This window comes from Dermacentor andersoni, chromosome 4, assembly GCF_023375885.2.
Source record: "Dermacentor andersoni chromosome 4, qqDerAnde1_hic_scaffold, whole genome shotgun sequence".
Lineage (NCBI taxonomy): Eukaryota > Metazoa > Arthropoda > Arachnida > Ixodida > Ixodidae > Dermacentor > Dermacentor andersoni.
Genome location: NC_092817.1, coordinates 118,613,143 through 118,632,583, shown reverse-complemented (window position 1 = coordinate 118,632,583; position 19,441 = coordinate 118,613,143). Strand labels below are relative to the sequence as shown.

Below are 19,441 nucleotides of genomic sequence, written 5' to 3'. Positions count from 1 at the left end.
TTGGCGCAGCCGCGGCTGTAATTAAATGATGAGGTTCTCGTCGCTCCTTCCATTTGAGAACTTTGCTTTCGAGTCACTCGCGGGCGGCAAGAGCGACGAGTTGGGCGACGATGGCGCAAATTAGAAACGCAGCGACAGAAGTTTCCGCGAAGAAGGGTACTTTTCCTGGGGCGAGGCTTTATCTTCGTGTCGACCCCATTACGCGGTTCTTTCGCTTTCCGCGTCGCGCCTCTTCCGGTGAGCGACTTACGACGTGCGCTTCGCGAGTCTCCGCGCACGCGCGCACACACACTCACACACGCACACGCACACACAAACGCGCATGTCGACATCGCCGCCAACAACAACGGCACAAACTCGATGCATTCAAAACAGCTCCTGTTAGTTCGCGCGCTTGCCAGCTCCGTGCACCGACTTCCATTACTTGCTTCCCCCTGAAAAGTCGAAGAAAGCTCCTCTCGTGTTCGTTTGCCTTCTTTCTATAATTTGTGTGTTTTTTTTAAACCTGCCAATGTTTTCCTCTTGCCCTGTCACTCCTTTCGAAGTTTCTTATTTATATCTCGTTTTGTTCCCCTTCAAACTTCGTGTACCGTTCGCCGCTGCCATCTTTCATTTTCCTTCCGTTCCTGCATGGGTAGATTCCCAATTATTTATGGAATTCAGTCTTCTTTTTTTGTTTTGCTCTGCATTTTTTCCCCGCTTCTTGGTCTTCTAGCTTCACTTATTTTTTTTTAATGCATTCCTCTCTCCGGTCTTTTCCTTCTCACGCTCGTTCATTCTGTCCCCCTTTTCAATCGTACAAGTTCTTCATTCAGGGATGTCACTTCGCACTACAGCGCGCGCGACTTGCGTCCCTTCTGCGTGGGAGAGAAGGTGGGGGGGGGGGGGGGGGGCTGTGCTTCTCTGGAGCCAAACTTTACAAAAGGTTCCACGCTATAGGCGCGACGCCGCCCTGCTACGTGGGCAGAAAGGCTCCACGCCCACTCAGTCGGTGCGAGTTCTCGTTGATATTTGCAGATGTAATTTTTGTTTCACGCACCCGGTTTCACGCCTTTTAATGACCGAATTCATTCTCCGTTCGCGAGCAGGAGAAGTTAATCCACCTACGCTCTCGGTATCTTTATTTGAAAGTTGAAAAAAAAAAAGCCAGCACAGTGAAAGAGAGGCAAACAAGATGACAAGCAAGGTGTAATATAGAAGAAAACGCCGATGTAGGAATAAACGAAATGGTTAAGGAGGGAGCAAAAAAAAAAAAGAAAAGGACGCATTTGGGAAGGACGATGCTTCTTTTTTAATCCCCCTAACTTTCCTAAATATTTTTCTTTCCTTGTAGGCTAGCCGACCAGACGAGACCTAAGTTAAGTTCCGTGCCTTTCGTTCTTCTCTTTCCCGCATGGTTGGCCCATGATGGCTATAACCTGAAGAAAAACGTTACGAGCTATCCGACGCCAACTCCACATTGGGTAAGCGCCGATAGCGCGAGAAACTTGGCCGATCAGCGACACACGTGGCGGTAGCCTAGTGGAAATCGCGTTACACTGTTGAGCTCGAGGTCGATGGTTCGATCCCGGCGGCTGAAGCTTCATTTGGATCGGGTGCGATATCGAAGAACGCTCGTTTATAATTACGTGCACGTTGAAGAAACCGCGGTGGTCAAAGTCTACCCGGAGTCCCCCACTACGGCGTGCCTCAAAATCAGAGCGTGGTTTTGGCACGTAGCACGCCCGAATGTAATACTTTTTCGCTTCTTTTTGACAGGCAACGAAAGACACATGACCATAAAAATAGTAAATCTGAAAGGCCATTCAGGATTTTGTAATGCGATGGCTCCGAAAGTATGGAGACGCGTAAAATTATTCGGGTTTAAACACGCCGGGCGTGATGGGGAAGAGCTGGTGAGAATAGCGTTAGGGTATTGAATAGGAAGACGCCGCAAACAAGCTGCTGCACAAAGTTGCAAAACTACTATTCGAGTGAGGCAAGTAGATGTCAATTCACAGGTTTTGTTTTTTTACTTGACCGTGTGAATGATGGTGCTGCTTTATGAAGAATACATATGAGATAGCCGGCAGCGGCTACATTGAGTGGCGTGAAGCTTTATTTATACCATTACTAAGCACGTTTCGCGATAGGCTTAACATTATGATATAGCGTAGAAAATTGGAGAAATAAATTGGGGCCTCTGTGAAACCCACATACCTCAAAATTAAGTACTCAGCCTTAGCTGTGGTTACATTCGCGAGAACGTAACCCTTCTGGCAGAACTATGTCACGGAGTGATAAACATTTCTTTTTGTATTTTGTCGAATTATTGTACTGAGGAGTGCTTGGAAGAAAGCGCCAAGTCCCACGTACAAAACAAGATAGGTCAATATGATAATGTAAAACAACTACTTCGTTGGACGAATGCGTAATAACAACAGCGACAAAAGGAAGGATACGTTATTCGGTTATAAAGGTTGAAGGAAGTTTGGTACAGTAATCAGAGATAATGGACAGCGGAGGAGCGAAATCTGTCGCATTTGTCAGAGTAGCAAGGAAAGAATAGAGAAAGGTCTTTACTATTACCATTTTACTACTAACATGTACGTAAACGGGGTAGCTTCAACGAAATCAATATAAACGTATAGTGGCAAGAAAATGGAAAAATAAAAAAGAAAACAAGAAGGCCCCATTGATACTGCGGTGGCTCGGCTCACAGTGCGGCAAGTTGTCTTTTCGTCTACTGTTACTTCCTTCCTTATTATTTGCATATTTAAATTGGACATTAAATTTTACTGCATGCTTTGTCGGGCTTCATTGTCAATTTAGCTTTTTTGTTTGTAATCATCAACAACAACAATAAAATACTACCAGAATGGTTACGAGTGAAACATACGAGAACGTTGTTCTATCGGAAGATAAAACCAGCGAAAGGGAAATGCTGTTCACTGCGACGAAAGAACAGGTGCAGTGATGAGGATTAGCAAAACTTTTTTTTCTAATGTACAATGTTTAGGAGGCGTTGAAGCCTTAATTGAGCGACGGCTTCTTTCTTTCGCACAGAAATACCTCTAATTGAAGGGCACACGTGCGGTAACTTCATGGCAAGAACCAGAACCTAGAAAAGTGCGTGAGAAGAGCAGTCGCCAACAAGTGTTAACCAGTTTTCCTACCCCGTCAGAGCTTGTCAAATGTAAATTAAGCGATTGCACTGCCTTGACTAGAACTGACACGCAACTCGCGAAGAAAAACGGATGTGACTGCAGATTACTCGGAGCGGCGCCTTCGTCCTGCAGCGGGCCTAACTAGGGAGACATGTTGATGAGGATGGACTGGAGCCACCTTCTAAATATTAGAGAGAATAGAATTTATTGACAGGAAAGACAGAGAAGTCGACCTGGGCTAGCGCGCTCTAGTCTGCTACTCTGCAATGGTGAAGAAGGAAGGGGAGTGTAAGTACGAGGGATGGATGATGATGATAATAGAAGTGGTGAGTGCTTATGTACATGAGACAGTTCCCTTGCTAGAGCCACTCGTCGAGCTTTGTGCCCTGCAGAAACTTCAACAACACTTTATTTGCACGCACTGCAGTTGCGTGTCAGGCCATGGGCCGAGGATAGCTTCCTCCGACAGTGGTTGCCTGCCAACGCTAGCTAGGAAACTTTCTAACGTCCTTCGCTCCAGCGTATATTCTAAAGATTAGGTTGACTTTAACTACATGATCAAATAGTGTTGCAAATGTTATTGCACTGCCTCTATAAGCATCTCATTTCCCGCATAATCCGAATTCACGTCCTCTGATACGGTCCAGCGTAGCGCGAACGTGCGCAATGCGCAACACATTTGCGCTGCTCTGACGAAAAGCAGACACTTTTACAGTCTATAGCGTCAAGGTGAAACAAGCCTGACCGGCAGTGCTGGGCGCTCTGTGATGAGTCAGGCGCTGGAACAGAACATGTCCTAGCTTGCGTCGGAGCCGCTAGACCAGAGTACATCGCTAGTTAAAGTGGCTGGTAGGTATAAATAAATATAATGAAAAAAAAAATAACCCTTTGTGGTTGAAGCACCGTTCCAATGCTCGTCAGAGCGACAACGAACTAACCGAACAGTAGGTTTCAATCGGAACATGAGCACGACATCACCTCGTAAATGTGAAGGAGGGAGGCGATCCGAGGGAGGCGATCTCCGAGGGAGGCGATCTCATAGTCAACGTCGTTTAATGTTCGCAAGACCTTGTAGACTCCGGTATAGCGTGAAAGCAGATGTTCGGACAGGCCGACGCGGCTACTTGGCAACCACAGGAGAACGAGAATTCCTGGACAGAACTGAATGCTGGGGTGACAGCTGTCGTATATACAGCGGGTCTTTTGTGACAGTTGAGATACTAAGTCGATTATAGGCGGCCTGACGAGCTATACGAGCCGAAACTGGGGCGTCGTGGCGTATTATGCTGTTTTTGTGACACCGGAGGAAGCATGGTCTCAAAATGACTCTGGGATGGTGACCAAACAAAAATTTGAGGGGAAAGAAACCGGAATATCATAATGACGTGAAGAATTATACGCAAAGGTTACGTAGGGCATTGTTGTTTGAATCGCGATGGTCGGCAGAAACGTATACATAGGGGAAGATCTCTATAAGGGTAATCAATTTTCTTCTTTTTTATCTCACTGAGAGGCTTTTATTTCGAGGAACCCATATGGTTTTCCTTTGTAGGAATGCTGCGAGTGGGTGGATGTTTCATTTTCCCTTTATTTATTACTTCTCTCCACCTTGCGGGTTTCCGCAAAAGTATTACGTCGGTCACATCTACCATGATGGATTGACTGTCCACACCAGTGACAATGACAACACATCGTTGAGATTACCATTTGTCATGCCGCTCTTTGGTCATGCCTGGCCCTTGCGCCATTAAACACCACATATCAAAACTATTACGTCAAACAATTTTAGCTTACTAACTCTTCGTGAATAGAAACCCAGAAGTATGCGACATCTGTAGAGCAGCTAGTGGGCAGGGTACATACGATAGCATAGCGCGTCGAATAGTCGGTAGCAACGGCTATCTATTTGTTAACTATAACAGAAGCGGGAAAGCGACCAAGAAAGTCCACGCCGATAACTGTTGGCGTTCCTCACTGTGTCCCACACGGTCATTTTTTTTTTCAAGAATCTCTATAATAATATTTTTACAATGGCTAGCGTGTCCATTTCTCATTACAGTGGCCGGAAACGTCACTGCGTTCGTTATTCATAAATGAATTCCGCGGCACATTTCTTGTCTCGCTATTGCTCTTCATTTTCTGAATACTCCTGCACGTCTTCCTACGGGAAACGCATGGCTAAAAAGTATCCTTTCTCGAATAGCGAATGTGTTCAACAAATAAACTCGTGTCGGGTACAGGTGCAATATTTGACGCGTTTCATGCCGATCGATGCCGCATAATTTAATTTCGTTCGCCACCTTACGATTGCGTCTGGCGGCGTGGCGTAATCAGCGAGACTGCGGTGGTTTTCCCTAGAGTGTTAGCTAAAAGTTGTTTGGCGCTCTACGTATGAATACTTAAAAAAACATTTAAACAGGTGAAAACGCAGACACGAGCGGTTCACGTCTCTTAATGAGCCCCAACATCACAAGAACGCCTCCTACTTATGTGTTCTTGTTTTTGTCAAAATTACTTGGTGAAACTTCCTCAGCATGACGGCTGCTCGAACGAGTCTTGCAGCACTGACCAGCAGAGCACATCATTGCGGTGCGAGTAAGCCCGCGACGGGCTTTTCGAGCGTACGCTCCCTCGCTAAATCCGAAAGCCCCGTTCCCCTTAACTCATCCGGAGTGTCCTTTCCCGCGTCACACGTATGCATTTTTATCTGCCACGTGACCGACAAAGTCTCTTACTAGCGGGGAATGCGGCACCAAAGGCCGCCGCGTCTGCTCGCGATGGCGTATCCATATACATGAGCCAACCGGACGTACAGTGGGCTGAATATCTTACTGCGCTCTCTCTGTCCCTTTCCCTTTCGCGTACGCCGCTCATAATTTGCATTGCACTGCGCTGGGTTGCTAAGCGCGCGCCATCTTCGCTGCCCCGCACGCGGTTTCCTCTCCCGCGAAAGGAAGTAAAAAAAAAAAAAAAAAAAGAAGGAGGGAATCCTGCTCTCGTTCGACTCGTTAACAAGACAGCCCTGTAGCAAAGCACGGACGCGACGGAATATACGAGCCATCCGCATATCTATACTCCCCGTCCTTCATCATCGTGCTCCCCTACGCCGATGCGCGTGTTCGAAATTTCTCGCTTCCCCTCCGATGTCCCGCTTCGTGTTTTCCCGCCATCGTGCTTACAGAGCTTCTTAGCTTATTCCTTGCTTGCCTTGTGTTTCTTCGCGGTGGCTTTTTCTCGGCGGCCTCTCGGGCCGCTGTGTCGCGAGTGTTTAAGACATCGAAAACAGGTGCCCTTTTCTTCCTCGCCTCCCCCACCCCTTCCCTCACTTACCCCGAGGTACACATGCCCCAACGTCCTCCGCAACATTACAAATATTTCGGTGAAGAACAACTTGCAATCATCTAGCGAGAAATTTTTGTGTTTTCTGGCCGTCTACTTTAACTCATTCTCTTGTTTTGGCACTTCCTAATCTAGGCCAGACGACACACTTCATCGCTTCCTTAAAAAAAAAAGAAAAAGAATGTAAAGCAAAAGAAGCCTGTTGAAGTCTTTGTGGCTGGTAAAACTTTGCCACCCCAACCAAGTAGCGGTTTCGGGACTGCTGGTGCTGATTGATTTCAAGATGACTCGAGGGTTTCTTGTACGAGCCAGGTGTGAGGACGAGCTCCCACGTCTCCCGACAAACGGGCTCGTAATGGGCTTCAGACGACGTGGAAGGAGTGCGTGTGTGTCTGGGGGGGGGGGGGGGGGGGAGGGGGAGTGCGGCACGAGAGAAGTAATGGATGTCCAATGAGAAATTTCGGAAAGCTAGCAGATGGTCGGGAGAGACGTGTCGCCAGATGCACGCTTCACGATATGGTGCCTGTCGGTAAGAAGGTGCCGTTTGTCTTAAGCTCTTGCCGCCCTACAGCGAGAGAGAGCAAGCTTTTTTCTTAAATACAGCAAATCTTGCCGGCGAGTAAGCAGGCGCTTACATGTTCCTCTTCATAGAAAAGGGGATCAGGGACAGGAAGGCCCTAGAAGGACCAGGGTGAAAAAGGAATGAGAAAAAAAAACATGAAAAATAGTGATATGGTATTTGCAGATGAGAGAAAGGTGATGGGTGTTAGTGCTTGTCATGCTAGAGTTGGTGAATTACCCCCCACCCGTACTGTCATAACTGGCGCATTAGAAACCGTAGAACACATATTGTTGGAATGGCCAGGTTACAGAGACGAGACAACTAGTTATCTAGTTAGAGTGGGCATTGTTTCACAAGGACCACTAGATTTAGGAAGAATATTAGGTATAATTCTTTCTTCTGCAAAGCAACGGCAAGTTTTAAAACGGCAAGTTTTCTTTTTATACGCATTGAAGACAGCCGCACTGCGTTCAGAGGGCAAGCCTTTTTCTCGTTCTTTGCAGAGAATTTTGATCTAAATGCGAATATATAGTCGAACTTTGAGTTTTTTCTTTATTTTAATTGCTTGTTGAGCGCGCATGTTCTTGAAGTTTCCTTTTTCTTATTCGCACTTGAGTGTGATACCAAGTTATGCATTTTTCTTTCATTTTTTTCATGTTGATCAATATTTTTACGTAATTTGCATCCCTCAATGCCCTTAGGTTCTATATAAGTTCAGGATATGTATTTGTACACATTTCTTACGGTGTCGGCGCCGGTGTCGGTGGAGTTGCCAGTGAGCCAAAATTGCCGTATATATATATATATATATATATATATATATATTTAGGTGTATGTAAATGTCACGCCTTGCTATATAACATGCGGTATTGGCCCTTTTCGCGGCGATGCCGTGAGCGCTGCCATGTTTGATCATGTGGTGACGCGGCCATTGCTTGCCTCAACCGGCTAGCGTTGCCTTCGTGTTTACAATGGGTGTCTACGACGCCTCCGCGGCTTAGAATACCTCTGTTTTGGGAGATGTCGTAGATGGTGACTCGGTGGACGACAGGAAGCTTTGGCCACAGCTTCCGAGAATCCGCAAAAGTGCTTTGGAAGCTGATTAAGCTATGCCCAAACGGCGCGAGAAGCGTATATGTTACTTGTTTTAAAAGCGAGGCTAAATATTTATTCCAAGCTATCCGAACTTTCCGCTAACGTACTGAATCAGGATTAGTGTGCTTTGCTCTTCGTTCTTTATTTCGCAAAAATTTTGAAGCAGCGGGTTGTCACATTTCTGACTAAATTTTCTTGGTGCAGTCACTCTCTGATTATTTCTACCTAATCCCTCGCGGGCGGACTCAGTTCCGACATATTTGTTCTTGCTGCGCGCAAGGCTTGAAACGTAGCTGTCTTGTAGTTTGTAATACCATGTAGCAAAGATGGTACTTTGACATGCCCGGGGTAGTTGGAGAAGTATGGGAGAGGTCTTTGCCCTGCAGTGGGCGTAACCAGGCTGATGATGATGATGATGTAGTAAAGATGTAGTAAAGATGTATTATTGCTAATAACTCGCTTACTCTTGTGGACCGTCACGAAACTTTCAGCTTCGACCATTCGGGCGCTGTCGGTGTAGTCCGTCATTTATTGTGCGTATATGGTGCGCATATATTCAAGTGTGCGCCCATTCCCTTATGAACACGTTGACGATAGAGTGGGCGTAAGACCCCGTGCCAGTTGGGGTAGATGTGTATGGATACTGTGCTTGAAACGTACTGTAGGGTGATAGGAAGCGGCGCTACTCCCTCTGTCATTGTTTAAGGACCGGTGCTCACTGTTGCCGACGTTCCGGGGCTGAAGCACATTCTTTGAAGGTTAACGATACAACGCTGGCGCATGAGCAAATTTCTGTATCATCGAAGAAAGCCGTACATCTCGACGTGCCGGTAACAAGTACGGACAGTTGCAGCAATGGTACGCGAACTCGGCTACACAGATTCGTTCCATTCCTTAATATGCCAGTCACTGCGAGACACTTCAGCACCTTATATTTGAGTGTCCCACTTTCAGTGCGCAGCGCATGTCGCTAGTGAGAGGCTATCATCTCCTGGGCCTGCGGCGTACGACACATGACGGATGTTTGTACCCCAGTGGTTGTGCGTCTAAACGTAATCAGGCTCATCGCGCTCTACTTACTTTTTAGAGGTAACTAACATAGGCTCACATTTGTAGCGTCGAAACTATTCTGTTCAACATTCTGTAATAGCGTGACCTTCAGTGACCGGCCCTACTGTGTGCGAACTGTACTGTGTTCTACTTCATTCTTTAGATTTGTCCTGTTGCTCTTCCTTTCCTCTTTTCTCCCCTCCTTCCTATCTTCCATTTCTGTGTTGCTGTCACCTCCCTTCTGAAGAGTAGGCCGGCGTTGTGCCCCTTCCGGTGGCAATTGCCAGCCGGCTCCTCGCTTTCCCTTTCCTATTAACTGTATATATGTGCTCAAAACAAACAACAAACAACAGCCAACTACTGCACATGTCTTCAATCCACATGATTCAATCCGGCATGACTGGATCACAGTGCGTCAGCAAAAACGCAGTCGCATTTCCGAAAGTCGCATCGCACAGAAGCAAGGTGGAAGCGGTAATGGTTTCGTAATCGTGCGCTGTCGCCCAGGCGACGTGCGGCGCGCCGCCGAAAGCGCCATCTCCTTTCTCTAGAACAAACCGCTCCGCGAGGAGGGGCAGAAAGGGGGCTATATTGCCACACCATTCTATCACTAAAATGGCTCACTCCTTGTCATACATTCTTGACATAGTTATTCCTCGGTATCTTCAGAATGACAGCGCACAACCAAATGTACGTCATTAAACAAAGCACTGACAGCGCATGCCTTCTTTGTTAAGTATTCTCAAACTGAAATATTGAAAATGCGAAACAATAACAGAAACCTGAAAATGATGTAATTTCATTGGCGCGGTTGTGCACCACCTCCGGGTTCGGCCCACGCAGGAGGCCGCGTTTCTATCAGAAAGCTCCCGTTCCCGCATAGCCTTCGCCGCCAGCGTTTCCCGGTAAACATCGCGCTTACACAAGCTGCCAGCGTTTCGTGGTAAACATCACGGTTACATAAGCTGCATTTGCCGGGAAGCGTGAGAAGCAGTGAGAGATCTTTGAATGCTATCGCGTTCCACTCTTGAAGGTGAACCTTTGGCGTCCTCTAAGTTATTTTTTTTTTTCAAAACTTTGCGTATTTCCCATCAACTTGTTTTCTTTTATATTTGTTCTACATTTAGATGACCATTGTGTCAGCATCATGATATTGCGTTATTTTACTGCCACATAGTGATTCCTTCCACCACCTAAACTTGACCAGATATCCCAGTACCGTCTTTGGCAATGGTGCCTGCTTTTGTATTTCAGATCCATCAAAACTTGTAACCACTTTGCGTAGCAATAAATTATAAATTATAAAAAAATAATAGAGCGAAGTAACAGGATGCTTGTATTCCTACCCTCTCCACCGGATCCCGTAGCCAAATTTAATCTAATCTCATCACTCACTTTGCAAGAATGAGTCAAACGCCGCTTTTGCGCACGGTATACGCATCTCTTCAGCAACAAGATATGGACTGACGTTCCTATTTGTTCCCGTTTTTATTCTGCTACAGATTTCTTTCACGAGATCCAGTGCTAACGGGATTATACTGTCTCTCTAAACGTGCGCCGCCTCAGGCAGTATTGTGCAAGAATTTTTTTCTACAGATTCTATTCTTTTCTCTATCATCCATCTCAACGAGTGGCCTATACTGGCGATAACGTAGCCCTGGGCCTGGCCAACGTAGACGTATTTAATGAAAACGTGTAAAGTGAAAAGAGTGGAAAGTGAAAAGAACCGTTGCATACTACGGCCCCCGCTCTAAAATTTGCCCGCTACTATTGAAATAATTTCGCCACTTAGCGTGAAGGTACTCGTAGACGCGAAAATCGCTCCCAAAATAAATGTAATTGACTTTTTAGAAAAGCTTCGCGAATGGATTCTTTACTGAATTATTTTGTTGTCGTGCTAGTATTACGAAACTTCACGCAGGGGTTTAATAAAAAGCTGTTCATTTTACTGAAATAGTGACATTAGCAGTAATTTCCACGCATCGAACCGAAGATGTGTGAAATTAAATATTTATTTATTTATTTATTTGCATTCTACTGGGCATTTGAAAAGTAACTGCACACCGAAAATTGTCGTCTTAAACTTTGAAGTTATACTAGCGGCAGTGCAGCGAACCGCTACCGGAGATGCTGAAAATGTCCGCCACTGGCTTGAAAACATGTTTACGCATCACGCTTCTCATGCTATCAAACACTCGACCGAAGGTAGCTGGGCTTACCTATGCAACTTTCTGGGTAATGGCTAGCTGTAGCACATGCAACGCATGGGGATTCTAATTGCGCACTCGTCCTTTGAGTGCACCCCACTAGCGCTATCAGACGAACTATAGGTATACTGCGCTATTATAATCGCACGTAAAACTGCGATGTAATCCGCAATCGTCATAATATCTCAGCTCATCTACTCACTGCACAGTTACTTTTCAAACACCTTGCACGAGTTACTTAAATATGTAATAACAATAACAAATGAACCGCTATTTGACCTGGGCCGGACAAAATAGTCGGATGCAAGTGTATACTGCGGAAAACTTGAGGAACTGATATCTAGAAACGTTGCTAACCACAGCTTTCCTCAGAACAAAGACGTTTTGAGTATTCAACATGGGCCCTATAAAGAAAAAGAAATATTTCTCTAAAGCTATCTTACGAATAAATTACGTACACTTGTGATAATTGGGCGTATAATAAATGCAGCCGGCCCATAGCAAAAACCGCCCTCTTAGAACGAAAATAATGGTGGATAGTGCACTATATCTACTTGAATGGGCGGATAAGTTCTGCTGGAATCCGCAAGGCGACGGGTGTTTTTATGCTGGAGGAAATGCTCGTCTACCTGAAAGCAGTGCGTAAGCTACAAACCAAATACACGCGGGCTTTTTTTTTTTTTTGAAAGAAGCCTTGTTCCTCCCAGCGGCCGAACCCGCTACCGCCACCTTTCCTCAGCAGTTGCTCAACAAATTACGCTAGCCGAGTAGTCAGAACAAGAAGTGCAAAATCAAATTGACAGCTTGAAGCGGGGGCAAGAATTATTTCATTTTAACGAAGTGTCCTCGCGACCTGGTTGCAGTGGGGAAGGCCTTTGGGTGCCAGACGTACTTTGAGAGAAACGTTATCAATTCTGATTAGGGCACAGCTCTGCTCAAAAGTAAAGTTGTTAGAATTTAATTCGTCAGTTCTAAATGAAGGCGACTGCCCAAAGTTTGCTCATGAGCTAGTGATGCACGGAGTGTGTAGGCGTTATATATTATTAGAAGGGTGCATCGAGTGGCGCAAGAAATGAAGTGTACTTCATTTCTTCAAAACAGAAAACGCTTTCATACAACTAAAACTCGCAAAGAAAATCTTTGTATGACGCAAACACTCTTTACCTATAAGACTATGATCCTAATTGGCACAGTTTTTGACTAGTAAGTGCATCAAGTTGAGGGACAGCAAGCCGCTTTTAAAGGAGTATTCGTTTTTTCCCGCCTCGACGTGCCATGCGCGCGGAGTGAATCACCCGTTTCTCACTGAACGGTAACGTGAGTCTGTCAGCTTCAGGGAACGGACACAGTAGCCAATTAATTCCTTCGCTTTAAAAGCGAATTCAGCTGTCATGAAGAAGAAAAGACATGATAAGCAATTTAAAAAAAAAATGGAAGCACAATAAAGAAAAAACAAGCACGAATAAGGCAGCAGCTGATGACGCTTACTAACATCTAGGTTGTCTTCCCGATGTCGTAGTTCGTGTAGCACAAAATTGAAGTTCATTCACGTTTATTAGCGATACGAGTCACGATAACTCATTGGAGAGGGACCGGACACGCGCAACCAAGAAGTGAAACTTGTTTTAGACGTACCTGCGAAGTCTGAGATGCACACTGCCTAAACGGAAAGGACGTCAACTATCATAACACGTACACAGAATGACTACAAAGAAGTGGTCCAATATTACAGCGCGCGGTCAAGAAAGTCCATCTCACACGTTTGCAATGGGCTGATGTGTTGTTGATACAATCGTTATTTTGCTTTGTGATGAAGCATGCGTGAAAAAGTTAACGTGCCACGAGGCACTCGCGGACTCGCCCTTCCACCCACCCAGGCACAAATAAATACTTATCGAATATGTGCGCGAGCCATCACTGATAAAGTGATTGAACGCAGCCAGAATCACCCGTAGTATTGAAGACCTGCTGGTGCGTATTATTGATCCTACACCACTTAAGTCACAGAAGAAAAAAAAAAACAATTTACGGGCACATACGTTTGGACAGACGTGGGCGCAGAGCATTCCTTGCTTCTTATTCTTCCGCCAAGAATAGGCGGCAAGCGTGCGTTTTTCTTATTTAATTCAATTTCTTTTGCACTAGCAAGACTTCTTAGCATTGCTAAAAGGGTGCGGGGCAAAGCGGGCCAAAAGATTTCTTATAGGTAGCGCCCAAATGCGAGTGAGAACGAATAAGCGGTAAACAACAGAGGCAGGACGCCTTCGCTGGGTGCGAGCCGCTGCCTGTCGTCTGCATGAATAGCGCGCCGCATGCTGACGCACAGAATGTACAGCGAAATCCGAAAAAATTCACGACTGATCTTATTTTCTTTCTTTTTGTATTTTTCCCTCTACATGTCTTTCTTTCTCGAACGTAGTCATATGCGCTTCCACGGCTTCCGTATTTATTCGTTTCTCTAAATGCGCACTGCTTCGCTCCCGCGAAACGTGCTTTTGGCAGCCTTGGCGGGAGGTTTGCTGGTCTCGTCGCTTCCGTCGGCTAAGCTCGTTCCCTCGCGCCTTCGCTTCACGGGAATCACATTTGCGTGCAAAAGACCAGCGCGCGTAAATGTGCGTTACGGATGGCGGTGAGAATCCAACTGACGTTGGCCTTATTCGGTCCTTCTTCTTCTCTTACCTTCTCTCCACATCTCCCTGGAGGCTGCAAAACGTTTTTCTTTTTTTTTCTTTTCGCGAAGGACCTTTTTTGTAAGCGGCTGCGAAATGCTTCGGCACGAATGGCACCTGCGGGACGTTATGCATATACGTTCTCGCATCTGCAAATCTTGTGTTCGTTCTTTGTTTTTTTTCGCCGCTTTAACTTTGACTGTTTACACCTTTTGTGTTGTTTCTGTACGTAGGGAAGCAATAAGAGCGCCGTCATTCTTTCCTTTATTGCACCTCGTTGCAAGGGACATTATTTCTGCCTTTGTGCGAAGTGTCATTGCCAAGCGTTTCTGCTGGTTCTTGTCTTTCCACTCCCGAATTGCATTTAAGTACTTGTGTTTTTTGCACAAATCTTAGGCGGAAGCGTTAGCTCGGGAGCTCCTGTCTGATAACATGGGAAAGGATAAATCATTTTTTTCTCGGCAACCACTACACCAAATTTGATGAAGTTTGTTGCTATTGAAAGAAAAAGTTAGAATCTGGTGGCTGTTGGAAAAAGATTTTTTTATCTAGACCGTCAATATATTAACAAATGTTGTTGGAAACAGCGAAATTTAGAAAAACCAGACTATCAAGTTTACAGCTCCGTATGTCAGCAATGAAAAAGGCTATCATGAATTTGTACATGGCATCTAATAGTAAACTTAAAGCATACAGAATAAATGTACTTTACATAGCTCACAAGCACACCAGTAATATGTCAGTAGGACCTTTGCAAAACATTTCCAAACTCCGTAATTATTTCACGTAAACTGTAAATATATAACAAAGTTGCTAGCTTTCAATGCTCCGATGCAGTGGACGAACCAGCGATATCTGTTCTTGGGGCAGAGTTGCGGATTTGCAATTTGCGCGCTTTTATATTTTGCGAGCTTTAAATTTTTGGGAATTTCCGTCACAAGTTCAAAGCCGTAAATCAAAATTCCGCTTCCAGCAGTCACTAGAATTTAACTCTCTCCCTCAAATGTAACAAATGTCATTAAAATCAGCCCAGGGGTTATCTCAGAAAAAAAATATTTTTGCCGTTTACATGTATTTTAAAAGGCGGCGTCGGAGTATGGACCGAGCTAGAGCTTCCGCTTAAGTGTAAGCGATTGCGTTTGTTGCACGAATGTTTACATGAAGCGCCCGCAAATAGGCAGTGGCAATCAGTACGGTACAAACTTCAGAGCATTCGTTTTACCTGTTTTTTGGCGTATGCGGTGAGCGCGAACTGGGGTGTAACACTTCCCAGCACAGTAATCCCCAGCACAGTTGCGCGTGCGTTCATGAGACTGGGAAGAGTACATTTTCAAGGGAAATGTTCAGGAGTTGAAGGTCAGTCCGACGTATGCCTGACTCGTGCTAATGCTCACGTCTGGGAAGGCGGATCAGGTTTCATGTTCTAGTTAATAAACAAATCACTTGCAAGAACTCTATGTAATTTTGCTGTATAGCTTCTAGGACTATGTGAAAGACTGGCGCAGAGCGTTGTTAAGTTTTTCAGCAAATTATATCACGCGCCACTGAGAAAAAGTTCCAAAAGCTCGAACACTGATACCCACGAAAAAGAAAAGTTATTGTGTTACATCGGAGCTGAGGAGAAAAGTATGAAGAAGAAATGCTGTTCTTTTTATTCGGGGAATGCGGGCGTAATGTCCCCCGGCGACTACGGGGTCGGTGATAACGCTTCGCTTGTCAGTGCCCTCACTCGTAAACGTTTCAATCCTTACATTTTGCACATTTAGGGGCACTCTCAGAAACAATAATACAGAAGCAAACTGCAATTACAGAGAAAAAGTTCGAGCACACACGTGTCAGGCGCTTCTATTTATTTTTCACGTCCGTTTGTGCCATCTAAGTCGCCTGTGAGACTTCGTGCTCATTAGATGCCGCCGTAGTCTTATGCTTTCCTTCAAAGTACGAAGCGGACAGAATAGACATAAAGCTTAAACGCTGAAGCTTAGCCAAGATAGATAATAACTGAGCTCTAGTTAGGAAAGTTAACTCAAACGTGCTTAGGAATGTCCTCTCAAGCATGCGAAAGAGGGTATGCAGAAAGGTAAGGTTAACTGAAGGTATAAAAAGAAAACACTTTAGGCACTACGCGTTGAGCGAGTCAATTTTGATTTTCTGCAACCTATTTTCCCCCGTGCCACCTTCAGGTGCGTTGTGGTAATTTAAGTGCCCAGATTGTGGCACTTACTAAGCATGTGGCCACTTTCAAAATGACTCTTTGTAATAGCTTCCTAAATGCTATACTAATTTTCCGAAACATCTTAATGAAAGGGTAATAAGAAACCGAAGTCAATTTAGCTGAGAGACTTCCTCATTAGGATGTCCATCTTGGTCTAGCTGTAATATTTCTGCCCGACTTCCAGCAGTAAGAGTAGAGATACGTTGTTTTTACTGACTGTTATTTGAGACAGGAGCCATAAGAGCAGGGTATTTAGCTTTAATTTACGGCTGGCGGATTTCAGAGACATGTGTTGAAAAGGACGCCCTCGTAATTTTCAGTTCTTGAAGAAAGTAAGGTGAAATGTTCTTGCCCCTCGTTCTGCAGCCACCTCACGGCCACAGGATCGCCGACAACGCAAGATCACGTCCTCTCTTATAGCATCAATTTCTGTTTCAACAGATATAAGACCTTGTTTCTTGACCTGCTTATCCTGGAAATCCGCACACTAGATAGCTCTGGTAATAAAGAACGAGCTTTGAAGAAGTCTTGCTGGAGACAACCGTTTCCGCCGTCTCCCGGATTGGGGCTTTAAATTGTTTTTATTCTAGGCACAGAAAGCCTGCACTAAGATTGGGATTTTCTCCAGGCGGGACCACAACGCGAATTAGGGCTCAACCTACGAAGCACCCACGACCTCAGTTTAAGTGACACATTCCAGTTCAAAAACAACTGGCCGCAATATTTCTAGATCAGCACTGGGTGATAATTTTTGCTCGTACGTTCAGCGACGTGTAAGTCCTGTTTAATTTATATTGTGCAATGCCCCACTGCAAGATTTAGTACAGACTACAAGGCTGCCAGCAGCAAGGGGAGACAATTTTTGTTCTAGGCTTCCTAGTTGACCGTGCTGCGCCGATTACGTTGCATCGAGTTCTGCTTTCTGTCTGCTGTTGTAACTTTCCTTTCAATGCGTTGCTGTTCGGCTTAGTTTCGGAAATACCCATTTCCGAACCTGATTGTTTCTCAGTAATGTGTTTGGTTTCCAAGCTTCCTCTGCTGAAAGGCATCACATCCATTGTATATGTCCCTAGAATAGAAAGACATGTCTTTACAGTGTTAGCAGGAAAGAGGTATAACTTAATGTTTTCTGCTGGAAACTCCTCGCGAAATTGCCAAGCCTGCGTTTCATTTCCTTTTGCTTTCCTTTTATGATGGCTTAAGGCCATGGTTTTTTCCTCTTCTTCTTTCTTTTTGTAGTTCTCATAAAAAAAAAAAATTGTCGATCTCTCAACTATTATTTTTTCATCTGGAAAGTACAATTCTTGTTCCGCCGATCGATGCATAGCAGGTAACGTGCTGCACTGGTCGCTTCAGATGAACTTCCACCGGTACAAATCTAGTGTGCTTTGTCCAAATTCAGGGTATGGCTTCTGTCCACGCACTACTGATGGAGAACACACCTATCGCTTGCTGAGAGGACGAATATTGCTACATTTTACGACTGTTATAAAAATCAGAGGATGAAAATAATTTTAGCTCTATTCAGCTCAGATATTGCATATCGAGCAAGGCGGTCAACCACGGCAATGACAATTAAACGTCATGCTTTGACAGACACAAAAATCACGAGAGGCAAGCACCATGTGTGCATTCTGTAACTGAGCTCACGTAGTAATTTAGGTTGGCATTTCAGCAGGGACAATTTTTTTTTCTTTGTAATATTTAGGTTTGCGAAATTGAATATGTTTGTTCGAGAGTTCTCCTGAGTGGTCCTTGCCAAACAATAAAAGCGGTCATGCAGTTATTCAGCTGTTATGCTTTTATTCCATTTCCTAAGGATGGGTTCCCGAGTTTAAATTAGTGCAACGCTACTGATTTCTTTATTTTTGGCGCACATATTTTTCACTGCAACGAGGACAAAAAGGAGGATGTATACGTTTTATTTCGCTGTGTTATGACTTCATGATGCTAAACCAACTGGCCCAGTCTTTCACCTTACTGAGTGTAACAGCTAACGAAGCAATGCCAAGAACTTTCTGATCCGCTACCATAAGACGCCACATGACAGTGACTAAGTTCTTAGCGTCCTTGCCTTTTCTCTCTATTAGTATCTTCCCTCTTTCTTGTTGTGGGCACTTTCTATTAATGTATCTATCTGCCTATTCAAGGAAGAGGACAGCCACGTGCCATTGGGCTTGCCCGCAGTTTGCTGGCTCTTGTCTAGAACCCATGACGCTGACCCACAGTCTCGAAGCCAACTACTGTTGTCAAAGACTGCAGCTCCTTTGTCTTCACCGCTGCGCTAAACACAGCCGCAAGTCATTAAGAACAGCACAAAGATTTACACACTCATCTTTGGAATATTTTTACACGAGCCTGCTGCGCAGGTTAGGATGATGCGTCACCTATAGGCGGCGCCACCATATGTGTTGTATCTGATGCTCCGGCTCATCAAACCGTGATTTTTGTTAACTACCGGGGAAAAGGCAGCACATATACTTGTTGCTTAGTCCCAGTGGGGCCTTTTACAAGAAGCATTGGACTCTTCATTGAGGGTAATTTAGCCCAACGCACTTACTGAAGATACGTCACTGGAACTTCGGCCGAAACTTAAGTGCTCCTTAAATTTTTGAGCTACACAGGTCTAAGCCGACGGCTTTGAGCGGGCCCTAGTGACCCGATTATTTAACGCGCATCCTTATGCCTGTTCTAATCGTCGCGTCTTATGAGCCTCATTTGCTTTTCTTCCCCATCCCTCTGAGCAGAATAACAGGTCAATCTTTCATCGGGTCAACCTCTCGCCGTTTGTTCAACTAAAATACCTGTGTTTGTTTCAGGAGTGCTTGAGGTTACTAAATGACACGTTTTCGTGGCACAAAACCTAAAGGCGTGACGCGCAGGCCTCCCTTGCGATACAACGCACTCACTGCGTCTCCACAAATAGGACGGCGCAAGCAGTACTCACGGCAGATCTCGTCCGTGGTGTCCCCGCAGTCATCGTACCCGTCGCAGTGCCAGGACTTGGGAATACAGCGCCCGTTATCGCATTCAAATTCATCGTGGGTGCAATTGCGTGGCGCTGTATTGGAAAAAGAAAACATGCGCGCACCGTTTCTGTCAACTTCGCCGCTTGTACACAAGTGGTGACTCATTAGAAACAACTTAAGGAACCATTG

At 45.1% G+C, this 19,441-nt stretch overlaps 1 protein-coding gene across 7 annotated transcripts in view; it reads right to left on the bottom strand.

Moving 5' to 3' along the window:
- Lrp4 (LDL receptor related protein 4) overlaps positions 1–19,441 on the bottom strand; it is a 219,949-nt gene that overhangs the window by 69,064 nt on the left and 131,444 nt on the right. For all 7 annotated transcript variants that reach the window (XR_008613799.2, XM_055074337.2, XM_055074333.2 and 4 more), the window contains exon 4: positions 19,231–19,344. Coding sequence is in view for 6 of the 7 variants with exons in the window: in XM_055074337.2 (XP_054930312.1) it covers positions 19,231–19,344 (114 nt within the window). In the remaining variant the exon portion in view is untranslated. The remainder of the gene's footprint in view (positions 1–19,230; positions 19,345–19,441) is intronic.